This window comes from Panthera onca, chromosome B1 (genome assembly GCF_046562875.1).
Source record: "Panthera onca isolate mPanOnc1 chromosome B1, mPanOnc1 haplotype 2, whole genome shotgun sequence".
Classification (NCBI taxonomy): Eukaryota; Metazoa; Chordata; class Mammalia; order Carnivora; family Felidae; genus Panthera; species Panthera onca.
Genome location: NC_138342.1, coordinates 151,565,362 through 151,580,725, shown reverse-complemented (window position 1 = coordinate 151,580,725; position 15,364 = coordinate 151,565,362). Strand labels below are relative to the sequence as shown.

Here is a 15,364-nt window from a genome sequence, read left to right as displayed (position 1 = left end):
TCTTTGTCCCGACCAAAAGAGGTAAGAACCTAATATTTCTAACAGGAAGTGCCATACAGTAAACCCTTTAATGAAGTTCTGTTAGGCAGAACCATGTAATGTCTACTGCAGAGTGTTTAAAATGGAGAGAAGTGAATGAACAATGTTGTTAGTAGAATAATCAACGTATGTGACAAAGCCAAATTCTTGGGTGTTTTCTAAAAACATTGTGTATGGACAGATCCAAAAGTATGAAGCAGTAAAGGCTTATGGTGAATGCATTCTGGCCTTTAAATTTTGAACCTGTACACTTGATATATGCAATAGATCTTTGCTTTCTTCATAGAATATATGGACCATAAATTCCTCTGAGTTCTTTAAGTGATTATAATTATGAACAGGACAATATATAGTTCATATCAAGTTTTGAGATTTTATGCAGCTGATACTATTGGTTTATTTCTCCATTTAGCTTTATTTGGGTTGTACTTATATATTTCTACTAATAAATTAAAAATACTTCAGTATATTTGCATAAAGTAGAATATTTGCTTGTTGACATGTGCAATAAACTGATGATGACTTTCATGTTGATTTCCCCCATAGACAAGCATAAGTCTTTCTTCAAGTAGACATCAAGGAAAATAAAATTATGTTTCACCTTTGTATAGTAACTGTGTACCATATCTCCCTCCATTTACATACCGTAAATAGTGTTCTACCTTTTTTCTTTTATATGTATGCCTTCCTCTTTCCTCACCTCCTACAACACAGAATATGAGTTATTTCTGGTCAGGAGTGGCATTTTTTTGTCCTGTCTTGGTAAAACAGCCCATGGTTTAAGAAGTCAGATATTTGGCTCATCTAACTCAAAGAAAATATCAGGTTGTACCATTTCATACCTCTCTCCTGGATTCACAGTTCACAAAATATAGGAGTGATATGACTTATAAGAAATATAATTTGTCATTTCAGATATCATATTTTGAAAAGGATACCTTTAACCTGTCATTAACATTTATTTTATTAGCTTTGTTTTCCTTCATTTTTTAGTTTTTTCAATAGCTAATTTGTATTAGTAAGTTCTAAGAATGCTTCATGATGACAGTCTAATATATATAAATGCAATAGAAAGTACCAAGTATCCCCTGTCATATATTGAATGATTATAAAGTTACATAAATTTTCAAATAAAAAGGGAATTACTCAAATATATATTAGGAATATAGCCTTTTAACAAACAGATGTAAAAAAGAACTTAATAATGATATCCTATCCAAACCAAATCATTCATATATTTAATTGTGTAACCTATTTATGGTAGATGATCGTCACAATATTTGAAAACAAACCACACACTTCTAAGCAACCCCATGGTTCAAAAACATATCAAAAAGGGGCATCAGAAAAGATTTTGAACTGAGCGAAATTGAATAAAATACCCCAAACATGTAAGGATTATGGATGCACCTAAATCAGTGAGTAGTGGAAAACAGCTTATGTCAATAACCTCTATTAAAAACAAAGCAAAAGAAGAAGCAGCTAACATAAAACAAGCTGAAGAAAGGAGATGATAAGGATGAAAGCATAAATCAATGAAATAAAAGACAGAAAAAATAGACAAAATCAATGATATTAGAAGTTGGTAATTTAAAAAGATTAAGAAAAATGGCAAACTTTAGCCAAATAAATAAAACTTTAGTCAAATGAATAAAGATAAAAGATGGATGTAGACTAACTGGGACAAATTGAAGATAAATTCATTAATCCTTACAAATGTCCAATTACTTTTCCAAAAATACATCCAGCTAATTCAAGGGGGCATAGATGTGTCTTTTCTACAATTTTTGTTTATACAACTGGCTAGCCATGTTCATGAGGGAAAAAAAAAAGAACGTAAAACCTTATCTCATACCTTCTGATAATTAACTCAAAATGAGATTGTAGACATGTAAGAAAAAAAGTCTACTTTAACTTCTAAGAGAAAACAGGAAGAAAATCTGTGTGACCTTTGTTTTGGCAAATAGTTTAAGATGAAGGCAGAAGCATGACTCATAGAAGAAAAAAAAAATTAGGGCTCATCAAAATGAAAACCTATGTGCTTTGAAAGAAACCATTAAACAGAAAAGGCCTACAGACTGGAAGACAACAATTGCTAATCATACATCTGTAAAAGACTTGTATTAAAAGTGTATGAAGAATTCTTAAGACTTATAATGAGAGGACAAAAATCCAACAACAACAAAAAAAAACAGAAACAACATTTCTACAGACAATGTACTAAAGCAGGCATATGAATGGCTTACAGGAAATTGGAAAGATTCTCAGCATTGTTATTCATTAGGAGAATACAAATGAAAACCACAAAGAAATACCACTAAATTAACAAGAAATGCTGTAATAAAAAATTAAATACTTAGTGTGGGTAAAGTTGTGAAGAAATTGAAATGCCCACATATTATGTGTGGGAATGTAAAGTGTTACAGACACTTTGGGAAATTAGTGTTGTAGTTTTCTTAAAAGTTACACATAAGGTGTGCCTGGGTAGATGAGTTGGTTGAGCTTCAGACTTCAGCTCAGGTCATGATCTTATGTCTGGTGAGTTTCAGCCCTGGGGTCTGTGCTGACTGACAGCTCAGAGCCTGGAGCCTGCTTTGGATTCTGTTTCTGCCTCTCTCTCTGCCTCTCTCCTGCTCATGATCTGTCTCTCTTTCTCTCTCAAAATAAATATTAAAGAAAATTTTTTTAAGTTACAAGTAAACTTACCATATGGACTAAGAAAAATAAAAACATGTCGATACAAAGACATGTACTTGACTTGAAATTCTTGGAAGAATTATACACACTAGCCAAAACCTGGGAGCAATGTATTGTTTATGAACCAGTGAATGGATAACCAAAATTTGGTACATACATACAATGGAATACGATTCACCAGTAAAACAAAAAACCAAAAGAAACAAAAACAAAACAAAACGATCTACTAATACATTTTATAATATGAACCTCAGAAACATTGTTTATTTAAAAAAATTATTTGAAAAGGAAGTAAATGGCTACATATAATTGGATTCATAATATTAAATGACAAGCAAAGGTAATTTTAGAGTCAGTGGTTGCCTCGGAAGTGAGGTCAGAACAGAATAACTCACATACGTGTGTGGGAGATTTTGGAGACAGTAATTAAAGAAAAAGAAAAGCAAAGATGAAAAACTGTAGAGCAAAAAAATTAAGGGGAGACAATAAATCCAAGGGAGATGAATACAATGTTGAAAATAATATGGATACTTAACCTGAGTAAATTTAAAAAGCTGAGTGGATTTTTTTTGAAAATGTGACAAACACAGAAATAAATTTTAACCCTGAACAAACTGTAATATTTAAAGGGGTTGCATTATTAGTGTAAAATCTACCCACACCAAAACCAGCAGCCCCAGTAAGGTTTACAGACATGTCTGTCTCTAAATATTCAAGGATTTAAAAAAATCCAAGTTCAACACAAATACTTCAAGTTAATTTATAATACATGACATCATATACCTCATTTTACAAAAGAAGCATAACAGAATGAAACAATTATATAAGGATAGTATGAAAAAAGAAACTTAAAGGGAAAAGTAATTTCTTAACCTACACAGTAATCCAAGGTTTTACTGTACTACAAGATAAATAAAGGCTAATGGTTATTTTCTCCCCAAGGCAGTCATGAGCACAAAATTATAAAATATAAAATAGTGTTTTGACTCCCTATGGTTATGCTAGCTTAATCAGGTAAACTTTGTTTATATATTTATTTATATGAATTTAGGTAGCTTTTTTGTTTTAAAACTAGTTTCAGATGTACAAAACTGTTCCATAAATACTTCAGAGTTTTGGTAAATCAAATCCTATACCCAGTTTCTACTACTGTTAAATCTTACAGTGTTACTGTACCTTTGTCATAACTATTGAGAACATATTTACACATTATTATTAATTAATATCCATTCTTGCTATAAATTTCTTTCATTTGTATCCAATGTTTTTTGTTTTTGTTTTTGTTGTTGTTGTTGTTGTTCCAGGATTCCATCCAGGATACCATATTGTTTTTAGTTGCCATATCTCCTTAGGCTCCTCTTGGCTGGGACTTTCTTACACTTTCCTTATTATAATGGCCTTGATATTTTTCAAAAGATTTGCTCAGCTGTTTTGTAAAAGGCCTTTTAATTTAGGGATCTCTTTTTGATGGTGAAACAGAAATTATAGGTTTTAGAGAGGGAGGTAACACAGATAAAGTAACATTTTTGGTTCATCATATCAAGGGTTCATATTATCAACATGACCTATCCATGTGATGTTAGCATTCATCTTGTGGCAAAGGTAGTCTTTTTTCAGGTCATCCCCTGCCTCCATTTCCATACTGATTTGGAAAGTAGTCACTATCTGTAGCCCCAGTTAAGCGCTGGGAGTTGAGAGCAGAGTGTTGACATACAGTATTTGGAATTCTTCTATGTAGGAAAGTGGTCTCTTCTCCCCCTTTTACTGATCTCTTCAGTCATCTATTCATATCAGCATGGGCTGATATTTATTTTACAATATGTTGAAAATGTACACTATGTTCAGGTTTGATCTCTGAGAGGACTTTCAGTTAGTTCCTATGTCCTTTTGACATTCCAGCATGTTGTTTTTTAGGAACTTCTTCATGTTCTGGCATTACAAAGAAGCTCCAAGCTCATATTGTATATTCAAAGCAAAAGGTCAAACATTATTAATAGATAACCTGGTTGTATTCACAGGAAATCCCAACGGCTCTTTAAAATACACACACTTATAGTCAATGTAAAACGTATAGTCAGTGGTAAGGAATTATATAAATTTAAAAAGTGAATTATATTTCTATACAAACAAGAGTTAGAAAATAAATTTCATGCGCAATCATATGCACAATATGAAAACACCATAGGTATTTAACCATATATATGCAATACCTCTCTCTTGGGAATAATAAGGCATTACTGAAACATCTTTAAAAAGAACTAGATAAATGAGGATATATATCATGTTCATGGATATAAAACTCAATATTTCTAAAATAATCATTCTTCCCAAATTGATGTACAGATTCAATGCAAACCTAATCAAAATTCTATTAGGCTGTGTGTGTATGTGGTTGGGGATGATAGGCTGATTTAAAAACATTTTTTTTAACATTTTTATTTATTTTTGAGAGTCAGAGCGTGAGCAGGGGAGAGGCAGGAAGAGACCCAGAATCTGAAGCAGGCTTCAGGCTGTGCACGGTCAACACAGAGCCTCATGCTGGCTCGAACCCACCAACTGTGAGATCAATCATGACCCGAGCTGAAGCTTATCCGACTGAGCCACCCAGGCACCCCTTGAAAATGGTATAAGTACTATAGGAAAATTTCTGGCTATTTTTTTAAAAACTATAATCCAGTGATTCCTTTCATGTGATGATTCGTAGCAATTGAGTTAAAGAAGTTAAAAAAAAAAGTATAGTTATGTAGACTTTTAACTATTGAGTACGAACTGATGGGGAGACAAGAGATGGGTGGGAGGATGGGTGAATGGGTGAATGGGTGATGGGGATTAAGGAGTGTACCTGTCATGATGAGCACCTGGTGATGTATGAAATAGTCAAATCACTATATTGTACGCCTGAAACTAATGTGACACTGTATGTTAACCATACTGGAATAAAAATAATTAAAAGGAAATAAAACAAAATAAAATAAAGTAAAATAAAATGTATAATTATGATGTGAGAATAAAGCAGAAAATAAAATAGCAATATGAAGTCCTTTTCAAAATTTTAGAGATGAGCTTTAATTAAGAAAAAAAAACTGGGGCGCCTGTGTGATGTAGTTGGTTGAGCATCCAACTCTGGATTTTGCCTAGGTCATGATCCCAGAGTCATATCGGGCTCCATATTCAGCATGGAGAGTGCTTAGGAGTCTCTCTCTTTCTCTCTGCTCCTCTCCCCTGTGCTTTTTCTTTCTCTATCTCTAAAATAGAAAGAAAGGAAGGAAGGAAGGAAGGAAAAATCCTAAATGTTTGAAAATTTTTGACTACTTAAAACCACCTTAGAGCTAAATCTACATTTTTATGTTTAATAATGAAGTACTTGCAAATTCATGCAGATAAAGAAGGCACAATTAAATTTCCTATCAAACTCATGCCCACAGTATTAGGATAAGCAATATTTATAGTAGCACACATACAGAGGCCCAAAAGCATTTACTAAAACTTGAGTTTTTTCTCATTCTTCCCTACCGAAAATTACACAATCTCTAAAAAGTTATAAAATTCCTTAAATCAAATCTACTTCTTAAGCTCTTGTATTTCGCTTTTATTTTTCTGTGTAGAGCAGTGTGGGGATTTTTCCACTGACCTTTTCCAGATGAGTAATTCTGTCATCTGATATGCCCAAACTACTGTTCAAACCATCTACTGAATGATCTTTTTATTGTATTATATGATACTTTTTATTTCTGCAATATCCATTTGAAATTTTTGTATAGATTCCAAATTACTGAGGATATTCTACATTTGTTTTTGTATTTTGTAGTTTTTTTTTTTCCTATTTTAAATGTGTTAATCACAGGTTGTTGTTTTTGTTTTGTTTTATTTTGTTTTTCATTTATTCTTGCTCCACTATCTGGATCATACTTACAGTTTCTCTTTTTTTCCCCTTCCTTTTATTCTTCTTTTAGTAATAAATCATGAATTTTGATTCTTAGCATGTACGGTAATGTTTTATTGTGTGCAGGAATTGTGTATGAAACAACCATAGCAACTCCAGGCGACTCCTTCAGAGTTTTCTCTCTTTCCTCTGTTAGAAAGATGGGCTGAAGAGCTTATCACTATCTCTAATCATGGGTTGTGCCAGGTCAGAGGTGAGTGGTTTTTAGTACATCTTGGGGAATTCTCCTTTCCTTATGTTGGTCAGGCATGGGCCTGCTGGACTTTCAATTCTGTGATTCTATTTTCACAACTCTGAAAGCTTATCAGTGGTTGTGCTCTATCACCAAGAGGTTCACCACCCAGCTCTCCAGCATCTTGCCACATGCAACACCAAAAATCAGGTAAGTGTATTATGGGGACACAGTGCGTGTGCTGTCTTGTGTTCAAATACATCATGATTTTGGGAATTGACACCTTTATGACATTTCAAAGAGGAACGTTAGTTCAAAATATGGCTTGTGCTCAAAATACAACATGATTTTGGGGATCTATGCCTTCGAGAAATTTCAGAGGAGCTCACCAGCATCCCATGAAGCTCTCAAGCATTGTGACTTGGGGGAAATCTGATTGTGAATTAGAGGCCTTTGATGCCTAATGTTTACAGTCTATCTAACCCGTGTAGTAAGTAAGACATTGGGAATTTCTCTTTCCCTCAGCAGAGGTGCTCCACCTGGGCCAAGCCCAAGGCTCAATTCACATCTGGCATCAGCAAATGCTCAGAGGACAAAATGGTTGGCAAGATTCAGTGCTTTTCAGAATTGTTTTATCCTGCCTGAAATGTTAGTTCATCTATCCCATATTGCTTCCTCAGCTCTCTGATGTCCTTCAAATATGGTTCTTAAAATAAAATTAGATTTTCTAGGTTTTTTTTTCTTTGCAGAGGAAACAGGGTCTGCTAAGACTTATATATCCTACTTGGAATTGTAAATATCTTCTTTATCTTATTTTACAAGTGAAGTTACCAAGGGGTTGAATGGTAAGTATCATTTTTTTCTCTTTTGAGAGTTTGAAGTAATTCTATCTAAGTATAAACCATGTCTCCAAGATAGTAAAGGCAGTGGTGTGAAAATTCAAAACCTTCTGATGTCAGACTCCTTCCCACGTTGTCTGTTATGCAAGCTAATACTCTATCAGTCAGAATTCAGTCACAAGAAGAGCCCACCTCTGAGGCAGCCATGCTTTACTAACAGGAAGTGCAGCTTTTGCACCTGAGACTGGAGGTCAAAGGGACGAGGTGCCATTATTGGAACCCACACGTTCGGAGTAGGTCCCATGGCTCTAGGACTCGGACCTCTGAGGAGAGGGTTGGCCAACCTGGTGCTGAACCTCCGGGATTTGGTGCAGGCCTCAAAGACCTGGGATCTAGAACTCCAAGGGTAAGACACTCGATAGCTGTGCCAGTTTCTCTGAGGTTGACAGTACTGTTGGTTCTGGGGATTAACTCAAGGAAAGAAATGTATATATATTTGAGATATATGCATATGTGTATATATAATACATATGATATCTTTCTACCAATGTCTACATCTATATTTATATCCATATGTAGTGATATAAAGATTGAAAGGCACTGCCTTTGCCAGGGTGAGAGTTAATGAGGCAACCATGACATGAGCAACATTCAGGACATTTCCCATGTCCAGTCTCCCTTTAGTTTACCCTACTGGTAGTAGCTAATAATAGAGGACTCACAAAGGAGAAATGTGATTTGCAGTTTCCTATTCCCTATGTGAGAAAGCAGAAGACACACACACCCTATCTGTGGACAGTGCCTTTGCTCTGCAACCACAGAATAGTTCCATAAAACACTAACTGATATAATTGCCTAAAATAATGGAAAGTAAAAACGTGCCGGTAATTGGTATATTTTGCTTATTGTTCGATGGCTAACCTTTATGATCCCAAATGATAAAAAGTCTCAGGAAGTTTCTGTCAGTGACCTGTGATACAAGCTGTAACATTTCTCCTGCCAGGGAATTAAAACTTAACAAACGGGGAATTTCATTTGGGATTGGGTTTCTTTCTAGAAATCATAGCTTTTTGGTTTCTCATTGCAGGTGGATCATTCACTTCTCCTTGATTAGGTTGACGTGGATCATTCTGCTATTTACTGGGTGCGGTTGTAACATTTTGATCTTCTTTCTTAATGTTTTTTCCCCTTCTTATAAAAGACAAAATTAACAAAGAACAGAATAAAACCAAAGAAGGTATCAACCAAAATAAGAGTGGGTTAGTCTTCTTTTGCTGTTTCTCCTGTGACCGATGGGACTCTTTTCTTATTGGGGGTGGGCCACTGTCTACACTACCTCCACTGCCTTTTATCCGGCAGTCAGGAGGGTCCCACTCATAGCTGCAATGACAGTGATGTCTATTGTTACAGACTCCGTTCATATTGCAGGTCTCAGGTGAGCAATTAGTTTTCAAATGTGCCAAAGGGATGCATTTCCTTTGGACACAGATATGTTCTTCACCGCACTCTGTACCATCTTTTATTTCACCAAGATCAGGCAAGGGCATCCCCAAATGGAAGTCAGTACCCCAGCAGATGCTATCATTGATGTGAAGCCAATGCAGAGTAGAATGGTCTCTCAGAGTGGGAATTTCTGCCACATTCTTACACTGAACCCTCCCACACAGGGTATCTGCGTTCTTACATTTTATAAATTGATCATTCTTGAGACCACAGTTGCCAAAACGGTCACCTCGGACGTTCACTGTACTATAGCAAATCTGACTCGCACTCTTGGCATTTGGGCCAAAAAGTTGACTACACTGTTCATCACGAGTATTGCACCTCTTTTCATAGCAGTAGCCACCACCTGTGCATTCGGCTCCATCTTGCATATACACATCTTCTGGACACTGATAGGATGTCCCATCGCACCACTCGGGAAGGTCACATTCATTTTCCCGTTCTCTACACACGTCACCTGATGGCATGATCTTGCAGTCTTTGCAACAAAGCCCAGAAGCACAAGTAGCCCCAGGACTCAGAGTACAGTCTAACTGACAACATGGATCTTTTGTACACAGATTTAAGGAGCCGCAGTCACAGTCTTCTCCATCTTCAACCACACTGTTCCCACAGCGTGTATACCGGAAGATTCTCTTTGGCGTTCGTGGATGCAAGATACATCTTGATCCCGCCGAGGTGTGCCAATATCTAGCATAACTGCAGTTGCTGAATTTAGTTGCCTGAGACTGGGTTGCATACATTATGCACACATCGTCTGCACATTTACATGTTTTCTCATCATGCCACATACCCAGAGAATGACCGAGCTCATGTGACACAACAAATGCAAAAACACCCAAATTGTCACTTGTGAAAGCATCCACTGCACAATTAGTATTGTAGTTACATATTGATCCAACATAAGATATGCCAAGAGCACCATATCCTTTTTTTACAAAAACATGCGCAATGTCATGGGGGACACGGGCATTAAAGCTTTCTTTCTTCCAGGCGCAAAATAAATCCAAGAGTGTGTCCATGTTCCTTATTTCAACAGGGTTTCCTCCATTCCAGACCTCCATTCCAACTAAACTCACATCAATATTTAGTGCTTGATAGAAGGTATTTACGTTATTCATAGTAGTAATTACTTCCAGCTCCACAGTTGTGACATTGTATCTGCGATAAGCATACCGATTGTAGTCCACCACCACTGCCATTTCAACAAATCTCTTGTGGGTCCCCAGACTTTCATACCCACGTTGCAGCAAAATAGAATTATTGCTCTCTTGTGACTTCACTTGCCGTGCTATTTTTTCATCTGTTAATCCACACCTCATGGGTGGGAATTGTTTCTCCTCACCGTACATCTTATATACCAGGTGTTCAAATGTGGTAGAAAGCTTTTTGGGTAAAATTTCATAAACAATGTGATTTGTCTGCATTATTCCTTGTAAGCCCCCAAAACAGGTACTCAGAGACACCAAGGAATCCGGATCCCCTTCCACATAACCACGATAATAACAGTCTTTCTGGATAAATGGCTGGTCTTCAAGAAGAGCCCCCTGGTCTGTATAGGTGAACACTGGGAAATTTTTGGACAGCAAAAGCTTCTTTACCTTCATATGGAAAACATGTCGCTGGCCTCCAAAATGCAGTTGGTAAGAGATCCAGCCTGGAGGCTTCTTGACATTGCTAGGGTTTGTTACCCTCAAAGGAATCACCACTTCTGGGGGCCCATGGCAATAGGAGTGTTCAACATGGGACCATCCAAAAAGGAGCAGAAACACTCTTAGGTACCATGACCTCAGAAACACACGTACCATGACCTCACCCACAGCTGTTATGGAGACACCATACTCAGCCATTGGTGAGACCAAAACAGAGCGGATCAGGAAGCATCACTATTCTGTCTCCTCCCTCTGAGCTGGAAGTATGCTGATAAATAAAGTGCTGATATTTAAAGATCTGTCTTCTAGGAGTCACACCATCAGAGCAGCAGCACTAAAAGAAAAAAATACAAAGAAGGGCAGATATAGGAGTGGAACATATGAGCAAGTCAAGGTGAAGGATGAAAGGAAGGGTATGGGGTAAAGTGGGTCAGTGTTTGCCTCATGACTCAGTATACTGCATTGCATTAAATAAATCATGGTAAGGCAGAATGAGACTACGTGTACAAAGCAATGGTGATTGGCTATAGGTTGACTCTAAGAATCTAGATAAAGGACACATATGGATTTGTTATATTGCTCTGTAAATATATGAATATGTATCAACATTTTCACAATAAATATATAAAATATAAGAGTATTAATGGAAATGTGAACACCTATCATATTTTAATGTAGCAGTCTCAATTTACACATATGGGGTGGATATGGATATCATGATACAGGTCTTCCTTTCACTTTCAAATGATAAATTATTTAGTCACATTACTCAGGAGAGATATAAAAATTACTCATGGGGGCGCCTGGGTGGCTCAGTTGGTTAAGCGTCCGACTTCGGCTCAGGTCATAATCTCGCTGTCTGTGAGTTTGAGCCCCGCATCGGGTTCTGTGCTGACAGCTCAGAGCCTGGAGCCTGTTTCGGATTCTGTGTCTCCCTCTCTCTGACCCTCCCCTGTTCATGCTCTGTCTCTCTCTGTCTCAAAAATAAATAAACGTTTAAAAAAAATTAAAAAAAATAAAAAAAATAAAAATTACTCATGTATTTTATTATTTTTTCTCATGGTCTGTAAATATGCTTCCATGAAATAAATTATTGATTATCCTAGCTCCTTCCTGCATTCCCTTTTTCATCTAAGCCTGTGAAACTGCAAGAATCAGGGCATCAATATTGGCATCAAATTCTGAGTTTATAAGATTTCAAGGTAACCATGTCTTGGGTTTGACAGTAAAATGTATTTATTTCAAAAATAAAAATACATATGCATATTTTGCATGAAAAGTAGAAACAAAATAAATAATGGTGCGACACACAGGAAATATACATGTACATATATGTTGAGATAGTAATGGTCTGCAGATATTAATGGTCTCAAATTTGGAAGCGGTGTTTGGGACAAAACTATACATTAGAAATTTGTAAAATTTCAATATTTTGTATATGCATTGCTTATTTTTATTACCCAATGAGAATATCCACTGTCTTTATGAAATCATTAAAGTAATAAGAATGCTTAAAGTAATGACACCAAGAACTCTCGGTCTAGTTGAAAAACCAGGAAAGTGAAGTCGGCTATGAGGGATCTAATATAAACTGATCAAACCACCTCCCATAGTAGATAATTTAAAAATTAAGGGCACCTGGGTGACTCAGTCAGTTAAGTGTCCGACTTTTGTTCAGGTCATGATTTCACGGTTCGTGAGTTTGAGCCCAGCGTTGGGCTATGTGCTGACAACTCAGAGTCTGGAGCCTGTTTTGGATTCTGTGTCTCCCTTTTTCTCTACTCCTCCCTCACCTGCACTCTGCCTTTCTCTCTCACAAAAATAAATAAACAAACAAAAAAAAACTAAATAAACATTAAAAATTTGTTTAAAAAAGATGCATGATTAAGGACCTAGCATCTGCTAGTCCCTGTACCTATTTTTGCTTAATCGTTAAAAAAAAAAAATCTTGAAGCTATGTTCCCTTGACCTCTTTTTTGTAGAATCATTGTGTCATGTATGGAATCTTCTTTTCATGAAAAGGAAAAATCTCTTGACTTTCACTTCTTCATGGAAACATCCTTATTCCTACTTCATTTTACTAAAGGTACCAATCAACAATTCAAAGCAAGGCATAGAGGAAGATTTACATTCTCAGTATTCCTGTATGGCATACAGAACAGATGACAGAGCCAAATTTGCACTGATTACCAAAGCCACTTACAAACCACTAAACCGGTAGCCATCTCACTGGACCACTATTTAGCTTTTTTTCTTACTCAAACACCAACACCCAAATCAATGCTACACAAACCTCAAGCAATTGGGTGTCTGATTTATTAATGTGTTATTCACCAATAATTTTACCCACATCTGGGGTTTAGTGAGCATATGGGCAACCTATATAACACCTAGTTTATTTTAGCTCTGCTACTTATTTTCAACAATATTTAGCCATTGGCTTATAGCTAAATATTATTTCTTAGTATCATCTGTATCTTATTATCAAACTCTAACTGTAGCCCTAACCATAACCCTAATCCTAACCCTTATTGTAACCCTCCATTGTCCTGACTCTTACATGTCAAATAGTTAACCACAACTTTTATTCTTATTCAAAACTTGATTCTCAAATTTATGCAGAAAAATCACTTTTTTTTCATTCTCCCCCACTTTTTATGTTCCCTTAATTTTACCTTGTATATCTATAGTCTGGCTCTAGACTCCATTAATACAACCACTGTGGTCTAAAATCTTCAGCTCCAACTAGGTTAATCCTTTTTCCCTGATTTTGCTACACCCATAGAAACATCTCAAAACTCCTGGGAAAAGAAATCACAGAGTATCTTCACCTTTCCCTGAAAATCCCTTGTCTTTGTTTTCACAAGTAGTTATTATTGCATTCCAGTTATGGTAGTTTAAACAGTAAAATCCAGAATTCAACATTTCTTACATGTCTAATACAGGATTTGATATTTTTCTTAGTCTTTGCTTTCTTCTTGCAGATAGCAGCCAGGAAATTTATTTCAGGCTAAATACTATCTTCATCATTAATAAGATCTGAATTCCTAGGGTAGTTTGGTATTTCTCTAGGACTAATGGGGAGCAATATTTCACAAAATGCCAAGAAACCACAAAAAGGAATGTAAAATTCCTAAATTAAACCTTTGAGGACAATACCTCTAAATTGTGAGTAAAATCTTAATATACTGATTTGACTTTTGAGTCTCTTGATATATATTTTGTAATTATAATGGAGTATCAATTGTTGTGATGGAAAATAATTAAGAATAACAAAGTGCTGTTGAGAGTGAAACTAATCAATAAAAATTAGTCAGAATTTATTTCTAATTCCAAGAGTATGTGAGCCAGACGGCATTTATCATCATAACATTATTTTATGCAATGATTCAAGAGACACATTTCCTAAGAGAATATAACATTTTCATTCATAATGTGGTATAATGCCATAATCAAACAGAAACTTCTAAGTAGATGGTCATACATCATCTTTTATAAGTTCTTTTTTTCTCTCCTGCGAGCGTCATCAAGCTCATCAATCTATCTACCCTAATTACCACCTCCCTTTCTCACTCTTATAGCTTTATTTTTCCAAAGTATGAGCAACAACCCACTAAAAACACAATTTTGTTTACTCAACCAAGTAAAATAGACCAGAATAAGACATAATCCAGGTAACATATCCTCCTTAAGAATAAAAAATGGCAAAGAATTATGGTGTGTGTATGTTTGCATGTGTGTATGCATGTATGTGTTAATACTAATGTTTCTCTCCTCTACAGCTAAATTCTTGAAAGACTTACCAGCAGTAGAATTAATGGTTCCCATTATCTTTGCTAGCTAGAGCCCTATCATGGTTTGTACTACCTCTCTTTGTGCACAAAGACTTTGATCTAAAACCTTACATAAAAAGAGAACTAACAATCCGCTCCCTTTCATCTCTCATTTGATTGTGTTCTAGATTTAACTGCTTAGCAACAAGACTTTCTCAATTCTGAAGACCGTGGCAACTGGACAAAAGTTCTCCCACTCTGGAAGAATCACCTGCATCAAGCTTTATCTCTAATTACCCTTCACTATGAGCAAATATTACTGTATTTTTTTTATCCCTATCCTATGTGCTCCCTGAACACAGCAGAGACACTTTACCTTCGGTATTTTTGTTTATACTATTGCCCTGGTCCAAGATTATTTTCTTAACACTGAACCATATTATGGAATACCTGAATTATTTCAGGTTCCAGAAAGAAGTTTGACCCTATTTAAATCATTTTACAAGGATTCAAATATCAGTAATCATCTATAACTTTCTTTGTTAGATTAATGAATAACTTAGAGATATTTCATATCTATAACTAATTATGCTTCATCTATTAGGGAATATTGTTGGCAAAAAATGGCAAAACAAAATTTAAGAGAAGAGAGATTAATTAAATATAGTGTGGGTGGTAAAGTCAGCATCATGGTGGCATAAGATGTTCCTCATTTATCTCTCCCTCTTTTTTTAAACAATGAATTA

At 35.7% G+C, this 15,364-nt stretch overlaps 1 protein-coding gene across 1 annotated transcript; it reads right to left on the bottom strand.

The window, feature by feature from the left end:
- Positions 1-8,569: 8,569 nt before the first annotated feature.
- LOC132691897 (disintegrin and metalloproteinase domain-containing protein 20-like) lies at positions 8,570-14,778 on the bottom strand. Its single transcript, XM_060653743.2, has 2 exons — positions 14,649-14,778; positions 8,570-11,179 (listed from the first exon to the last, which is right to left on the bottom strand). Exon 2 carries the CDS (start codon positions 11,041-11,043, stop codon positions 8,824-8,826), a length of 2,220 nt encoding a protein of 739 aa, XP_060509726.2. The 5' UTR covers positions 11,044-11,179; positions 14,649-14,778; the 3' UTR covers positions 8,570-8,823.
- Positions 14,779-15,364: the final 586 nt, after the last annotated feature.